This window comes from Triturus cristatus, chromosome 4_2 (genome assembly GCF_964204655.1).
Source record: "Triturus cristatus chromosome 4_2, aTriCri1.1, whole genome shotgun sequence".
NCBI classification, from domain to species: domain Eukaryota; kingdom Metazoa; phylum Chordata; class Amphibia; order Caudata; family Salamandridae; genus Triturus; species Triturus cristatus.
Window position 1 is genome coordinate 647548903 of NC_140586.1, and position 18640 is coordinate 647567542.

At 46.2% G+C, this 18640-nt stretch overlaps 1 protein-coding gene across 2 annotated transcripts in view; it reads right to left on the bottom strand.

The window, feature by feature from the left end:
• Positions 1-404: 404 nt before the first annotated feature.
• AK4 (adenylate kinase 4) overlaps positions 405-18640 on the bottom strand; it is a 259967-nt gene continuing 241731 nt past the window's right edge. For both annotated transcript variants that reach the window (XM_085602369.1, XM_085602370.1), the window contains exon 6: positions 405-2364. In XM_085602369.1, coding sequence (XP_085458495.1) covers positions 2226-2364 — 139 coding nt within the window. In that variant the 3' untranslated portion in view covers positions 405-2225. The remainder of the gene's footprint in view (positions 2365-18640) is intronic.

Below are 18640 nucleotides of genomic sequence, written 5' to 3' on the forward strand. Positions count from 1 at the left end.
CGCAAAAAACACGCCCCCTGATCCGAAAAGGATGGGGCAGGATTGGAGTGACGGGACCTCTTCTCCAATGGCTGGCCAGCATTTACGAGGCCAGCCAATGGAGAACAGGGCAGAAGAGGGGCGGGTTCAAGCCCCTCTTCTCCCAAGTCATTAAATCTCCGGACTTCCGGTCTGCCGACCGGATGGTCCCGAGACCTAAAAAGGACATTGAATCCATTAATAAACAAAGCCAGGCAACTCTATGTGAAAACATATTGGAAAGTGACCAAAAAAGGAAAAAGGACATTTTTAAGAGGAGTGACACATCCGCTCTCATCCCGCCCCCCCCCCCCTAACCCCACCCCCGCTCCCCCCAAAACCTTCCCCATGGCTTCATATAGAAGTATGCAAACATCTTAGAATGATCAAATTTAAACTCAATTGAGGTTGTTTTTAATGTTATTGTATGGAATCAAGAAATTGGACAAGACTTGCTCATTAATGTGCACAAACTGAGCTATTCTTTTAACAAAAATAATGACGTTTTGTTTCTAGATACTCAAAAATAACAGCTTTTTAGAGATGGTTAGAGTTACAAAACAAGCAAAAGCAAATGCAATTCACAATATAAACAGTAGAGGGTGTACTCGGCAAAAGAAAAAAATATCACAGCAGAGAAAGCGCAGGGTGTAAGTTGAAGATGGAACATTTTGTCTTCCCCCCACCAGGCTCCAGCATGGATTCATAACAATGAAAATGAAAGGTCACTTTGTTTTACGAAACATTGCAAGTGCAGCATTTTGGATAAAGTTATGATATGTACTCAAATACGCAAAGCACATGTTAATAACCATCAACTGTAACAGTAAAAGTTAAGCTTAGCACTTTAAATGCTATTTTAACAAAAATACACTGTATTTACATATTTGGCGACAGCATTAACTAACGTCCCGACGAACCATTCGTTATCCCTTCCATCCATTGATGGAAGAGGGCAGCCTAGATGTGTCTGTTTACAGTGTAATAACCAGTGTGAAAGGTCACCAGAGGACTTCATGTTACAATGGGCACAATGGCCATTTCTTAAACTATCGTTTCAGGTGTCTTAGATCAGTTGACGTGTATCAGGACTACAGGTCCCAGGATGCATAGGGGTGTCAAACGAAAATCCAGGACTGGAGCAAGGCGTCATCTTGTACCCTAACCTTGCGACTCCTATGGAACAGTGGACAGATGCTCAACCTACACTTTCCAAATAACCGAGCTTCATAATTTATGGCTGGCCATAATCAAACGTATGTCAGAACCAACACTAATGGTGAAATAGAATGTTGACAGAAATACATTTTGCCATTTTTTTGTTAAGTAACGTTTTTTAGAGTAATGAGCGGTAAAGGTGCAATGATAGGCTTGCTAAATTTAGTTACGAAATACACATTTGCCTTACAAGCATTTTAGTTGTCATCTCAATTTTTTTAGCATTTATTTATCTATGTATATATTTATTTCAGAGCGCGCAGCACGTCACCAGAGTGGTCCCTTGGTGCAGAAAAGGTCGAGGGGTCAAACTCTGGGCAGGCAGGTCTTGATGGCTTGATCCACAATCACAAATTCTAAAGCAGCTGGGGCAGAGCTGACCAGTGTAAAATACACTCTCCCGGTGTGTTGGGATACTGCGAATGGGAGACAGCTTTAGGTTCCATTTTGCATTTCCTACGATGATCAGACATTAAGCTGTAGTGTTTGTTTTTACATTGCTGGCCTTATATGTAGCTGTCCAACTCATCTTTTCCTCATACCTTCAAAAATACAAATCTAGGATTTTCACATTTACACATGACGCACCATTCCATGATTCGCACAATTTTAAAACTTCCTTTTATAAGTATATAAAAATTACACATAATCAGATGGACAACTATATCAAGTAAAGGGGATTTTCATGTATTAATGGGATGAGCATTTGAACACCTACAAATCGAAAAAGTACATAAATCAACTGTCTTATGAAATATGTTTCTGAAAAATCTCAAATTTAGAATTACAAGCATAAATGTCACCTTGAACTCAATAACTAAAATGTAAAGTGTCTGAAGAATTCGGATGTCACCAGAAAAAAAACAAAGATTTCCATGCAAAAATGCATTTTCTTTCATAAGTGCTAAATGAAAACCAAAATGGATGATGCCCCATTCTACAACTGCTCAGCGCCCCACAATCCACATCCAATCCAGTGGCGGCCTCCTCTAGCGCTCGTGCGCCTGGAATGCTTGCGAGGTGTCCTCGGGGTTAACAGGGGTGAGCCTCGTGCTTAGCAGGGTATAAATGTACGGCCAGATTTTGTTCGTCTCAGTCCCTGAAAATGTGTGCAACACACCTCTGTTCCTGGAACACAGAAGCACAGAACAGCGCTCAGATTAGAATCGCAGAGCAGTGGGATCACAAGCCATTGATACATTCCTCTTTGCCCCTTTACCAATGAAATAATTTTCTGACTTGTAAAAGGGCCTATGTGCATAGTAAAAAAAGGATTTTGTGTTCGCAAACACGGATTTACAAATCGCAGTCTTTGTAGCTGAAAAATACCTTTGAACATCAGGCACATTCAGGCCCATTTAGTCCCTCCCCCCGCCCCCACCCTTTTCAAAATCACAGGACATGGACAGAAATACTAGAAAAATATGACACGATCTCATGAAGCAGTGCCGCACCTCAGTTTACCAAGATCAGAAGGCAAACAGGTACGCCAAACTCTCTGCCCAGGCCGCAGGGACAGCAGCAGTGAGGGATTGCATAACTGAAACCTTCATCGACAGGAAGATGAAATGCCTATGCATAAGAGAAACGTCCCACAGCCACAGCATGACCAGCCTGCCTCTGAACTCGGCATGAATTACCACTCAAACATCATCCTAGATTTTAGAAATCCACCCATTTTAACACCACAAACATTAGTTTACAAGTTTTCAAAAATACAGACATTTAGTTATTTGATGCTATATTTTCATTTACGATATATGAGCTCCATTCCCTCAAACAAAAGCTTTTCCTTTCCATGATAACCAACGCACTATTCGCCCAAAAACGACCAACTTCATTTTTTAGTGAATATGTTTGGTTCCCAAACATCAGGTTGTCATTTTCAGCGAGTAATCTCCTGTACTACCGACAAATAGGACACATTGTGACTGTGCAGCAAATGTACCACCACAAAAAAACAGGAATACGCAGCACATGGTATGGATTTCAATAAATGTTATGGAAAGTCAGTACACAATTTGTCAAGTTTGGTACATATGCAAAGACCCCGTTATGCCACAGAGCATCACTATTTTGGCAAGAACATCCACAATGTAGGAGTGATGCGCGCTCTTACATAAGGTGGCCTCAATATGCCAAAAACAGCCACGAGAAGCCAAAATGCCCACACTATGTTAAGGAGGGCACTGGTTTTATTTTGGCATCACTATGCCAAGGATAGCCACTATTATGTTACAATTCCCCCAATATACCAACGATGAGCATCATGAGGGCAGGAATAGGCACAACTATGCCCACATTGTCCCTAATATGTTGACAAGCACCATTAGACCACGACTACCTTTGTGCAGGTATTAACACAAATCTGTGAATATGTCAAATACGGCAACATTATGCCAGGGCTATGCTTATGGTATGGATTGCCACAATTGTGCACAGAATGGTCCCAATTTGCCAAGAATGCTCACAATTAAATTTAGGAAAATCAAAAAATGCATCAAGTGTGCCCACAATGTGTCAAGGAGGGCACCTTTATCCATGGTCATCACTATGGCAGAGAGAGTGAGTTAGAAGTGCACAGAATTTCAGGGTGTGGGGTTATGATGGGGGAGGGTTGTCAGACTTAAGCCTACTCCATACACAGTGGACTGGCTAAGCTCTAAGGTGCATTGACAAGGAGGTTACCACTAGGAAATCCTAACCCCCAGACAATGTTACGCTTCCTCAGAATGCTTGGATGGATGCTCCGTGAGCAAGGCCAACAGAGCCGGCCATTTCCCGGTGAGATACCTCGAGCAGAAGCATCTGGCCAGCATCACCAAGCAGATCAGCACGTGCCATTGGTCAGGCGGATTGCACGGCTGGCTAGAACGCCCCTTCACTCCACTCGGGGCGCCCTCCTTATTTATAATCCCTGTCACAGCAATCGCAAGTTTAACAAGTTTTAAGGCAATTCTTACTTCTATTCTTCTAGTTCTGACCTTGTGGACAATATTCTGCAACTGGGTGTAAAGATACAGATGATTAAAATAATTTCTTCTAGATTTTCTGAAGATGCCATTGATCCTCATTGAACCTGCTTCTCGACAATGACCCGACTGCACCAGGCATAACCATTATGCAATTGTTTGCTACATATGCAACCACCTCATCAGATCAAACTAACACCCGTGCGCAGCACTAACATGATGCGTTCCTTTTGTCTGTCTAGGAAAGGAGTTTTTTTCTTTTTTTATCAGGTTGATAATAATTTCTCTACTACAGTGCATGTAAAGAGGAAATGATTGATTGTTCCACCAGATAGGCAGACATGAGTGATGGGATACATGCCCAGTGATACCTGGCAGTGGAGAACCCCAACTGCTGGGATAGTCTATAGAAGCCAATGTGCAGCGATGCCACTGGCCCCACTGCCTGCCCCTCACAAAGTCGCTCCATGGAGGGCGGATGTGCACTGGAGAGCCCCGATCTGTAGGAGCTCCATTGGTATACAAGAGGATCCCACCGGCAGCGTATCACTGCGTCACAGCCACTGAGCTCAGGAGGCAGCGATGCACAGCATGATGGGAACTCCACGGATCCCACAGGCCATTGGGGAAAGGCCGGATTCTGCAGGCATAAATGGAGGACTATGCAGAGGGAAAAAGACAGTGTGTCTCACTGCCTACACTCATGCAACAGCTTCTTCGAGATCAGATACGTGGGAGCTGTGGCATATCCACAGAGTGGGTGTCTGGGGGCCGCGACTCCCCACTGCAGGCTGGACAGGGGCTCATTTGATGTGCAGAGTGTTTGTACAGACCTAGCCACATAAACCTGCTCCACACATCATGTCCGATAGTTTCTATGGCTATTCTGTGGCCTGCACTAAAACATGAATAGCACTTTCAGCAAGTAATGGTTAAAAAGGGGGCTCAGTCATGGTCTTATTGTGTATAATATGTGCTGTTTGCATAAGAGCTAGAAATGTGCAATGGTGGTCTTTAGCCAGATTCAAAACCATGCAGTGTGGTTTTCTGAAAAACATATGATACAGGATGGGAAGAAGAATGCAGAATACGCTTGCCATGGATGATCCAGTGAATATTTACAGTTTCAAATGTACAACTGCTCTTTATCTTTAAGGGCCTTTTTTGTTTTAAATACGTCATCAGAATTTTTAGCTGAACACGAAATACAGTGGAGTTAAACAGAGGGGAAAAAACCTGAAGGGCACCCTGCTCTATAACATGCTGCCCTACACAGTAAATATGGTGTGACAGGAAATATGAACGCAATATTTACCTTTTGGGAGTAACAATGATGAGTTGCAGATTAAGAGCAGTTTTCTCTTTTCAATTAGCCTCTTGCAGCTGAGCTGCACTTAAAATGCCCTGGGCAGTGAATCAGACAAGATACATCCCTCATTATCTCGAGCTCGCCAAGCCCTGGGTATGGAAACGAATTACAAACTAGCATTGGTTAGTGTAAAGGCACACAATCTTAACAGGTTGGCCTTTGTTCCAAAATATTAACACCATCTAAAGGATGGACTGCCAACCGACGCAGGGATACCCCTCACCCCCAGCAGGACAGCACAAGTTGTTATGTATTGATGGTTCCATTTGGGTTTGAGTTAGTTATTTTGCCACTGCCTTGGCTCAAAGCTGCCAAGAATATTGTTGATTTTGTTAATGTGAGGCAAGAATAGTGCTCCTGCCTCAATTTGGGGCAATGCCACATGTTATGTTAAAGAATTTGCAAAGCGCATGGCTGCTCCAGCACTGGGGTGTCCCAGCGCTAGCCTCCAGCAAAACAGCTGCAGAAACCAGCATTGGCATAGCCAATAGGTCTCGCCTTTGGGACCTTCTAAGTGTTTAGCCATGCAGCACATTATCCTTTGCATTACATTAGCCATTTAATACATCAAAGTTTGTGGTCAACTACTGCTGCGGGGCACCCAATGAGGTATGAAGCTACCTTGTAAAAACGATGTGAGTATCAAACAGCAGTGTTACATGCAGGCAACGTTTGTTTTAATATCAGGTTAATGAACTGTAAAAACCGGCAGAGCTTACTATATAACATGCACATAAAAAGCCAAATAAAAAGGTATGACACATTGACCTATTAGACCATCCATTCGGGCGCTGCCTTATTGTTCATTAGGCAGTGAGATGGTGGCAGAGTTTGTGACACAACAGAATGAGGTGCTCGGAGCCCCTGGTAAGTGGTGGTAGTGAGACCACAAGGATGGGCAGCATGAGGGCTTGTGACAAATTGGTAGATAAAAGTTGGACTTGATGTACAGGGATAATATGTGGAGCTTGTTGCCCCAGGAAGTTTGGTTCATGTGGACTGATAACATGACGGTAATTGGAGGGCATGGATCAATAGCGTACAGTGGTAGTGCTAGGTGGCGCAAGAGTCGACGCATCGGGTACGTTGAAAGTGCACAGTTGCTAGGGGCAGAGGGAGAGAGGCGTGAAGTAGCTTTCAGAGCCATTGTAGACTTCTCTCTCCAGAGCAATCTATAAATAAAACCAGGATTTGTAAAGTGCAGCAACCCACCTGGGAGGTACTCAAGGCGCTAAATTGTAGGCATGGGGCGATTAAGTGATTTTCCCAGAATCACGGTATGTTGACACCGAGACTCGAACCTGGCTCCTCCCGGCTCTGAAGTCAGCAGCGCAGGCCGTTACCCCACACCCTGATCTCTGTCTGCCATGTAAGCACCAAAACACAGGAGTCTAGAAATATTGCTATGTCTATCTGCAACTCTCAACCCACTCTTCGTTGCTACTCACCCCACCCTCCGTCTTAACTTCCTACCACCCATACATGCCCCTCGCACGCTTAAACACAATGACGCCGCTTCAGTTCAGTCGGCTTAATGTCACAATTGATGTTGGCACTCTGGAGCAGCCCCGGCATGCAGAAGCTCTATTCCAATAAGATATAGATATATATTACACACACACACAAGGGGGAGTGGTGCAGGGGAGACAAGGAGGCACTGGACAAACATGGATGTCAGGCAAGGGGCGGTGTGCGCTCTGAGGGATGCGAGGCGCTTCAACAAAACTGCGACAAAATAAAGAAGTAATGCGTTCCTGACCTGAGCCCGAAACTTCTTAAAGAGACCCTCAAACTCACGGGCCCACGCCAACATCCGGCATATTCTTCTGACTCCCGGTCAGTCAATCCAGAAAAAAAAAAACCTACCGCAACAAAACCAGGCTAAGCCGAAGGTGCACAGAGCACGAGCTTCCAAAGTCAGAGAGGAGAGACGAGCTTACTTCACAGAAAGTGGAGAAATGGAAAACAACCGCGAAAGTGAAAGCATTTCGCTCGAACTTGGAGCAGATTATAGATATGCATCAAGGGAATGAGAGCGGCAGGGGGCAAGCAAGAAATGGCGCAGGACGGCTGAATGCCAAAGAAAAACCAACCGCGCTAGAAAAATGAAAGGCGCGTCAGCCATTGTTGAAGATAAAACGCGGTAATACAAGAAAAAAGTGCTTAGCGGCTAATTAAGAGACACTGTCTCCCGCCGCAAGTAAAAGATCCAGTCCTGGAGTGCGTGGCCAAAAGATGACAGGGTGGCAACCAGGAGTGATTAAAAACCCTCCGGTACAATCAACAAACTATGTTTGGCATAATCACTGATGACAAACGATGCACGCCAATGAAAATTACAGGCGGAGCTGAGACAGGGCTTCTGAAACCGTATTGATTCCAAGAAGCCCTCGCACAGCGAGCAGCGCATGCGCAGTGCAACCCCATACAAGACCTAAAAAACACAGACACAAAGGACATGCAGTTTCTACTCAGAGGCATGAAGGTGGACAAAAAACTCCAGTGGGGTCTGTACATCAAACGTCACAGGCTAAAGGTCCTGGAGTTTATCCTGCTAGACCGCTCCACTATGCCCCTCTCTCTCTGTGTGTAGCGAGAGGTCACAGCCAAGTTGTTTGACAATACATATGAATGTTACAAAATCTTGGACTGTGCCTTGTACATATTTTACATAACAAGAAATTTCAGGAAGCCGATGCATGTTTTTCTTTGCAATGCCTGTTGCATGCCTTTCTGATGTCTCCCAATTCCACAATGTTCATGGAGTCTGTAATTAAATTCCACGTCGTAGGAGGTCCGCAGAGCCCGGCATACCCAGTATCAATGAAGGTGCCTCTTTACTGGAAATGTTTACCTTCAGTCGTGCTACTGTGGGGTTGTCCGTAGGCTGGACACAGAACTAGTCAGATGTCCAAGTCCCTGGGGCTCTCTGAAGAGATTTTAGATTTCAGAGACTGGTGAAGCAGGTACACTTGTGGCAGTATTCTCTCTTCCAGGCTCAGGGTGCTCTCCTTGCTGAAGACTGGCATCTTGGTAGCTCCCGATTCTCTGATTCTTTTGCACATCATCGGTAAAGTGACTAGCTGGTCTCCACTGGCAGAGCGAGCCTCAGTGGTGTGATCTTTTGTGGCAGTGACATCTGACTGCTTCCCTGTGGAAACACAGTGGGTGGTCATTGGTTTCTAATTTATGGTAAGACCAGGTAAGCTGCTCTTCATGTTTGAAAGTTCCATAAAGAATTCTGACCTGGACTTTGCTCTTACTTTCACCTATCATGGAATTGTACTTTTTGAATCGCTGACAAAAGCATGTACATTTAATTTAATCTGTTACTGGTGCAAGTATCCTGTCTAGGTTGATGAAGATGCCTGATGGGTGTACTCCGGTGCAGAGGAGAGGAGAGTTCATTCTGTTCTCTTTGGGAGTGGCTAGATCATCAGTGGCCAGTAGATGTCTTCCATAATAATGCTGGATCTCAGTGTGCAGGTTCTGGCACTGCATTTTATTATGTGGTTATCGTTTGAACACAATGCACTGTGTTTGGTTGCCTGTCTGAAATTGTATTTGTGCTACTTGCAGTGTCGTCACCAAGCACCTCTGCCACGCCTGGAGTTCCTTCGCCCCTATCCAGAGGCGCAGGAACTGCTGATTATGCCTCAGTGGAGACTGCATGCACACATCACTGACCCATCAGCCACAAAGACACTGCCTTTAGTGTATTAGTTAGTTCTCCCAATGCAGAATTTCTCGGTCTGAATCACCCACTCATAGCACAATGTACCGGGGACTGGAAACTCAACCATAGCCCTCACACACAGGGAAAAATCTTCATGCAAGGTGAGAGCCATTTTTGCTTTTGAGTAACAAACTCCTGCTTTGATGGATGTTTTTGAAAAGCAAAAAAGACTGCACAGCGGACACATCATGGTGGCTCAGCCAGCTTTCGTTTGGTCAAAATTATGGTCAAAATTGCATCTGTTGCTCTGGCAAAGAGATCCCACCGACATGGCAGGGGTCTCTACATTGGCTGGTGGTGCTCTGTTAGGGCGGCAAAGGTGAGACCCAGCGCTCCACTTGCCAAACTTTAGATGAGATTAATTGGGAAATGCAATGATTGCAACCACATTGCCTATTTATTTATTTTAGAGTTTTTGTATAACGCAAACTCCATCCGAAGGTATCAGAGCACTTTACATAGTTGGCAGAGAAACAGTTGCCAGAGTTACATACGGGTAAATACACATACATGGAGTAAGCACAAATACACAGCGACCGTACACACAGGAGTATACTATAAACAGTTGCAGTTGTATGAGTTACATAAGGAGTGGATACAGCCACATGGAATAATCACCTATATATGGCAACAGTGTATATGATGGACAGCAGGATATAGGAGCGATACAGCTGTGGGATAGCTACAGTAGGGCGTGTCAACTTGTATAGCCGTGTGTGCATAAGTTAGCAGTGATGCTGTAGAATGAGTAAGAAAACATACAGGCATATCATAGCATATGGGCATTTAATAACAGTGTAGACCAGTGAATGGGCAGAAGCACACACAAGCCTAGTATAGCAGTGCAACCCATCCATGAAGATAGAACGGCACAACATTGTTCACAGCATGATATAATGGGTAAACAGTAGCACGTTTTGCATTAGGGGTTCCTGAGGTAATGAGGAGCTGTTAGGTGCAGAAAACCATGGGATTCGGCTGCAGTTAGTCTGATGTAGTCCGGTCGTGACGGTGGGGATGGTGCTGCGGGAGCTACCCACGAGGGACAGGTCGCCAGGCCATTCAGCTGCTGTGAGGACACACGCGTGAGGGGTTAGAAGTGCAAGCAATGCAGCTGCAGGCATGATGATCGGAGCAGTGGTCTTCCGATAACTGGCACACATGTAGATTGCGAGTTTGCCACATTGTTTTTGGCAGACTCAAAAGATGTACATCTTTAATATTTGCACCTCTATAGCTGCTGCCAATCCGAAGCTGTAGAAACTAAAGCGAGCAAGGCCAAGCGGTTCTCAAAGATGTAAAACTGCTCTAACCTCGAATCTCCAAGTACTGGCTGAAAGATGAGCTCACATTCTGCTGCCTGGGATTGTCTTTTTGAGTTAGGCTGTCACGTCGTCCAGCCAAGGAAGGTATATTTGTAACCATTGTATTGTGCTTGTTGAAAAAACAGCTTGCCTTTAGTGTAGGGGTTGTGCCCTTTAAGTAAGTAGCTTTTTGGCCCGACATCTAACACTCTAGTATTCCAGTAGATTTAATGTGCACTGCAATATAAAGAACGACACATTACAAATCAATAGTTCTTTAGTTTATCGGTATCTTAGACCAGGAAAAAACTGAAGTGGCTTGACTACTTCCACTTCCCCGATAGCTCCTAGAAAGGCGTGCCTGCATAACCAGTGAAGGCACAACCACTTGTTTTCACACGACTTATCAGTTGGTCTTGAGATTACCCACTCATCCAGTTCAAGGAAACTGCAATGGCCTGTGCCCGAGACGCATCCATGTTATGCTAACTCCGGCTCAAACCATTCAGCTGATTTCCGTGGCTTTGCAGCAAAGCTCTCATGCAGCAAAAGTCACCAGCAGAAGATATCTCCAGCGGCGTCTCGGCCGCAATGGCGGAGGAGCATCGCCCTACTGGCTCAGAGCCAGCAGCTGAAAAAGAAAACTATATTTTACTATTGCTGATCCTCTCCCTGACCAACGACCCCGCCTCCGCCAGAGCCAACCTGCACGAAGGGATGAAAGAGGTAGCCGAGTGGATGGCGACCAGCCGCCTGAAACTGAACTCTGACAAGACGGAGGTCCTCATCCTGGGCTCTTCACCCTCCGCCTGGGACGACTCCTGGTGGCCTCCCGCCCTGGGCGCCGCACCCAAACCGACAGACCATGCACGCAACCTGGGCTTCATCCTGGACTCCTCCCTCTCCATGACCAGGCAAGTCAACAACGTCTCCTCGGCGTGCTTCAACATCCTACGCATGCTACGGAAGATCTTCTGGTGGATCCCCACCGAGACCAGGAAGACCGTCACCCAGGCCCTCGTCACCAGCCGACTGGACTACGGCAACGCCCTCTACGCCGGTACCACCGCCAAGATCCAGAAGAGACTCCAGCGGATCCAGAATGCCTCAGCCAGACTCATCCTCGACATCCCACGAACCAGCCACATCACCGGACACCTGAGAGACCTTCACTGGCTCCCCGTCAACAAAAGAATCACCTTCCGCCTCCTCACCCACGCACACAAAGCCCTACACGACCAAGGCCCGAGCTACCTCAACAGCCGGATCAACTTCTACGCTCCCAAACGCCACCTCCGATCAGCCAACCACGCCCTCGCCGCCGTCCCCCGCATCCGAAGAGCGACTACAGGAGGAAGGTCCTTCTCCTACCTGGCCGCCAAGACCTGGAACTCCCTCCCTCCCGACCTGCGCCTGACCCAAGACCACCTCTCCTTCAGGAAGAAGCTGAAGACCTGGCTGTCCGAGCAGTAGCGGCACCCCCCCCCCCCCCCCCCCAGCGCCTTGAGACCCTACGGGTATGTAGCGCGCTCTATAAGTGTCATTGATTGATTGATTGATTGATTGATGTTTCAGCTGCTGGCTCTAAGCCAGCGTGTCCAGGGAGGTGTGGGCCTAGGCCATGGGATGGGGGGGGGGGGGGGGGGGGGGGAGGAGAGGGCCAGGGGGGAGGGGAGTGGTAGATGTGCACTTAAGTACGCATGTCAGTTTGGCCGGCCGTCTCCGACAGGCCAAACTGATAGGTTTCTCCAACCCAGCTATATTCCACAGCCGGGTTGGAGAAACAGAACAGACTCCCTGTGCCTGAGCGAGCATTATTCCAGCCCGTTCCAGCCAATCTCCGCGCTGCTCTTATGCTGGAGAACAGCACGGAGATGGTATGGAGAGTCTGTGAGGCTGTCCCAGGGACTACTGGGACCAGAAACAGAGGAGCCCAAGGTGGCTGGCACCACCAGGTAAGTCTCATTTAAAAAGTGTTTTATTTCTAACCCCGTGCCCTCCACCTGCCCAATCAATCCTTATCTGTGTCTGCTGCTACTGGATATCTTGGCAGCAGCACTGATGGCCTATTCATGGAAAGAGACGACTTACATATACCAGCATTAACAATAATAAAGCCATCCATCAGTTATACTAGGAATTCCTAATGGGAATTCCCATAAAATTGATTTTCAAGAAACAATCAACTGGGATTCTTTTTTTATTTGAAGCTGTTACTTGTGTGTTAATTGAGAGCCACTGATCTGAATTATTTGCAAGTACTCTGGTACCTAAAAGGCGTGCTCCCAGTCCTTATCCAAACTAAACAGTAGCTGGACTTTATTCACTGTTCAGCTTTATCACTGGGCAAAACATTTAGAGAGCCAAAAGGAACTAAAGTCTCTGCACAACGCCGGTAAGTACCTTACCTAAAACCAACCCCAATGTGTTCTAGCATCCCAAATCCTCCTGGACGTTTGGCTACAGCCGGTGAAGTCTTACATTTTAATACAAAGGGTTAGTTATGGGTCAGAAAATGTTCTGTACCCATTGAAAAAGAGTCCCAGTGTGAGGAAACTGGAAACTCTAGTCCATTTTGCCAACGTTCATAGTCTGGAGGCTGGATAATGTTTATGGATAGCCAGTGGTAGCATGTGCCTCTCATCTTTGCCTTTTGGTATCCCAGGTACTGATCTTGCTATCCCTGGCCTTAGGGTTCATGAAGGAAATAGCAGGAAGGTGAAATACAGGGGAGCACAAAGGGCTGGAGCTACAAAGCATTTTTGCAGTTCCAGTGCCTGCAAGTCATAAAATTACAGACTTTTCGATTGCAAAAAGGCAAAGTACAATGTATTAAATGTGCATTGTGAGAAAGAAATGGTATTCTAACTCATGACATGCACTTTACAACTCATTTTGATTTGGAAACCAGAATTAGGCATGATATAAACATTTCCCTTGCCATCCCAAATCGCAACGTAACTTATCAACTTGAGTCACTGATCGGACACCATCAGAAGGAAGTGGTATTCATTTGTAAAGTATAAGCTGTCCCCTGGGAACATCTTTTGCTTTGTCAATGTGGGCTGTTGGCCTTGGGGGCAGAAAAATGTAGTCCAGAGGATCAGTGCAGGCTTACTTCACTGCCAATCACAGGGTGTCCACGTTTATAGGATTAGCCTTTGAAACAGCTTGACATCTCACCAGACAATTGTTACTTCAAAAGAATGAATACAATATATTTATACATATGAAGGGTTTTGGTCAGTAATCTTTCTGCATTGGTCTGTTAAAATGTCAAGTACCCTTTATTTCCATCCAACATACAATATGAGGGTGGTCCATAAATTGCCTGAACTCTAATCAGCGGCCCTTGCTGCTGGTCGCTTGCCTCCCTCCATGAGGGAGGCACACGGTGTCATTCCCAAAGCCAGGACATGATCCCGCGGAGGATTCCTTCTACAGACCACAGTCTATGATGGGCAGTGACTATAAGATCCTTAGTAAGGTACTGGTGACACCGCTGCTGAAACATACACATTTATTGATCCATCCGGATTACAATGGGTTCATACAGGGCAGATCCACAAGTCTCAACAACCGTAGATTGAACAGACTGTTAGAGGAATCCCCATCACGTTGGCCCCACTCAGCTGGTTTGGTCCTGAATCTCGAAAAAGTGTCCAACACCCTCGACTAGGACTACATGTTTGAGGTCTTACAAAAAGTGGGCATTGGGGACAGGCTCCTACGGCTGATTAAGCTCATCTAAACCGACCCCTCAGCCAAGAGTAAAAATAGGTTGACGGATCTCACCACCTTTCCTCATCTGCAAGGGCACACACAAGGGCTAGGATCTCTTCCCCATTCTTTTTTGACCTGCCGATGGAGCCTCTAGTACAGCAACTGTGTCAGTCTGGACACGCATGGGGAATACCGTTGGTGGCGAGACACACACCGTCTTGCTGTATGCCGATGACGTCCTTGTGTATATCAAAGATATCCGTGCCAGTATAGACAACATCGTGCACATCCTGGACTGCTTTAAAACCACCCCAGGGATGAAATCAACTGGACTAAGATAGGTTTGTTTCCATTACACTCGGACTGTCCCACACATTGTATTGCAGTTGGCGCTCATGTACTTAAGTGGGAGCCGCAAACCTTCAGGTACCTGGGCATTAATATTCATTATTCGACCAGGGACTAAACCTCACGTAGGCGACCTCACATAGGCTATTTCCTCCCTGCAGCCTGATTCCCTTGGATTGTTCCATCCCCCTCATAGTGGAGGGCCAGATGGCCCTCTCGAAAATGGTGATGTTGAGGTGGCTACTTTGCTACTTTACTACTGTACCGATCTACCGAATACTATGACTCAACACCTTTCAGTCCCTGACGGTGATGCAGGGTATCCTTATATGGACCAAAGGGAGGTGCAGAGTGGCCCTGTCCAAATTGCAGGTGCCACCTGAGTGTGAGGGGTTGCGAGCTCCAGTGTTTGAGCACTATTATTTGGTGGCGCAACTCCAATGGCCCACTCATTGGCTGGCCGGGCATAACTTAATGGAAGTGTGCTCTGGGATGAAGGCTAGAGCACTGAACATAATACGGGAGCTGTTCCTTCCTGGCTCGGTGCTGCCAGTATTCTCAAACAGCCTCCTTCAGGTGGCGCATGAGGGCCATCACAGAGCACTGCGGTTCACACCTGGTATATCCTGGTACATGTCAGAAATATACCTTGGCTCCACTTACATCTTCTGGTAAGCTAAAAGGTCAAACGGGAGTGGAACTTTGGGAATATGGGGAGTGGGTGGGGGGCACACTGGGTGACCCTCCACGATGGAGCACTCATCCCATTTGACCTGTTGACCGAACAAAATGGTCTCTTGGTGGGACAGTTCTTGTCACAAAGGCACCTCCCACCTTGTGGGGTATCACTGATTCACAGCCTATCCCGCACCCCAACCCAGGCCTACCACACAATGGGCATTTCCCGATTTCTTGGCTTACGAAAGCCATCTCCCATAAGTTGCAAGACACTAGCAATGGTCTGGCAGGTACACCTGGGAACATGATATTGGCCATGCACTGACCCGAAAGGAGCATAGTGCCATTGTTCCTGTAGAAAGTCTCCCGCAATGCCAGTTTTCGGTACATTCAACATAACATATTGCACGGAGTCTACCTAAAGCCGGCCCAATTACACAAAATATACCCTGCAGTAACACCCGAGTGCCCTCACTGTCGTGCCCCTACAGCGGACATGATGCAAATGATATGGAGCTATCTGAGCGTTCTGTCACTCTGGGCAGAAGTATGCACAATCCTCACCTGTGATACAGGCTGCTCCGATCTAGAAGACAATGGCCAGCTGTTTGCTGGGCATCTACAAGCATCGCCTAGCAGGTGGCACCTCCAACTCATTAAAAGACTGGACAATACTATTTGCCAGGTGAGCGACTGTAATGCATTGGAAGAACCGACACTGTGTGCAGAGCATTGGCAGGCTGTGACTATCCACTGGAGTGGGGTAGAGGCAGTGGCATTCTGTAGCAAAGCGGTGCGTAAACGGAGTCCTCAGTGAGACTGCATGGGAAAAGCTCCTTTCTGCGCTTCAGTAAGCCCCTGGTAGTGACTATAGCTCCACATAAATGGGCACAAAAGGCACCATGTTAACAGAGCCCCCACACACAGCCACTGGTTTTGCCCAATATCATGGGTGGTCAGACCACGCACAAACACTATTCTCCCACTCTATTGTGATCATATGCATACACCGCGGCGGTGTGGCTAGCACCACCAGGGAAGACTGCAAGAGTGTCTATGAAATGCTAGCACTGACTAATCGCAAAATGGGATTGGAGACTCACAGTTCTGTTCATGTTTTAATGGTTCAGTGCTACTATAAAAAAAAAAAAACACTGGGGTGCACTAGCATTGGAATTCATGCAGCACAATACTGCAATTGCATTGTTTGCATATGATGCATGTCATATCAGCTTTTACAGCCAGTGTAAAAACCCAATAAAGATTGTTTAACATAAATACAGTATAAGGCAATGGCACAGCCCAGGTCATCCATTTTATTATTTCACAATTCCAATACTGCCTTCGGCCATCTTGATACCGCAACAGACACATAAACCGTCACTTTGAAATGGTTTTGAGACACCAAGATCAAAGATGGCTGCCACTGCTTGCACGTGCAGTGCCAACCATTTTTGAAAGGCGTTTGCTATACTTTGACAAAAAACATTAAATGGTTACCACCCATTCAGTTTTGTTTGGCATTTCTTTACTATTCCAAGATGGTTGGTGTGCTGCTTTCTTAGACCAGTAAATACCAAAGCAGGCAAGAGTTAGCAAAGTCAATATCTCTGCAAGTGAGGCTAGTCTTATCTGGTTTAAGAATGCCTGTTTCTTAAAAGCAACTTCTTGAAGAGACATGGGCTGCATTAAAAACAAGGACTGGCAAATCCAAATTGGTCTTGCATTTCACATAGCTACAGTACCTCACGTAATAACCAGTAAAATGCCAACTGCCTTATGTTATTGTCTGTGGTAGAACAATCCCAAATGCAAACCAATAGATAGATATTTGGTGATGGGTCAATTTATTTATATCGGTAGAGCTTTGAGTTAGATGCAAATGAATTTAAATTCTTTCATGAAGCTGTAGTTCCACTAGTCATTACTAGGTGCCCCTCTCAAGTCAGATGTAACAGCATTGATATTGTTTAATGAAGCTGCAGTTCCACAAATGTTTACTAGAGGTCCCTTTCAAGTCACAAGCAAAGGCATTAAAATTATTCCATGAAGCCGCTGTTTCACTAGTGGTTACTAGGTGTTCCTGATAAGTAAATCACAAACGCATTAATATACTTACATGAAGCTGCAGTTCCACAGGTCCTTACAAGGTGTCCTTTGCGAGTCAGACGCAAAATCAGTGAAAACCATACATGAAGCTGCTGGTCTGAGTCATTACTAGGTGTCTCCCTGGAGTCAAATGCCAAAGCGCAGAAATTCTTATATGAAGGTGCAGTTTCAATAGTCTTTACTAGGTGTACCTCACAAGTCAAATGCAAAAACATTGGAATTCTTACATGAGGCTTGTAGTTCCACCAGCGCGTATTGGGTGCCTTCTCAAGTCAAATGCAAAAGCATTGAAATACTAGCACAAAGCTGCAGATCCAGTAGTCCTGACAAGGTGTTCCTTTTAAATCAAAGGCAGAATTATTGAAATGTGTTCATAAAGCCACAGTTCCACGAATTGTTACTAGGAGTCCATAAAAAGTTAGATGCAAAAGCATTGAAAACCTTACAGGAAGCTGCAGTTCCACTAGTCGTTACTAGATGTCCCTCACAAGTGAAATGCAAACGCATTGACATTCTTACATGAAGCTGCAGGCCCACAGATAGCCATCAGATGTCCCTCTTGAGTCAAATGCAAAAGCACTGAAATTCCTATATGAAGGGGCAGCTCCAGTAGTCATTACAAGTGTCCCTCACAAGTCAAATGCAAAAACATTGAAATTCTTTCATGAAGCTGCAGTTCCAGAGGTTGGTACTAGGTATCCTTCAACAGTCAAATGCAAAAGCATTGAAATTCTTACATCAATCAATCAGGGGTTTGTAAAGCGCACTATGCAGCCGTGAGGGTCTCAAGGCGCTGAGGGACGGGGGGGGGGGGAGGGAGGGAGCAGCTCCGGATCAATAGAAGAGCCAGGTCTTGAGGTCCTTCCTGAACGTGTGCAGTGTCGGGGAGTGCCTGATATTCACCGGGAGCTCGTTCCAGGTTTTGGCTGCGATGTAGGAGAAAGCCCTCCCTTCTGCTCTGTTTCTGCGGATGCGGGAGACCACTGTCAGGGCGAGGTCGGCGGAGCAGAGGTTCCCGGAGGGATACTCTCTCGTTGAGGTATTTGGGTCCGATGTTGTTGAGGGATTTGTAGGCATTGGTGAGGAGTTTGAAGGTGACCCTCTTCTCGACAGGGAGCCAGTGGAGGTCTCATAGGTGACAGGTCATGTGTTCATGACGCGGTGT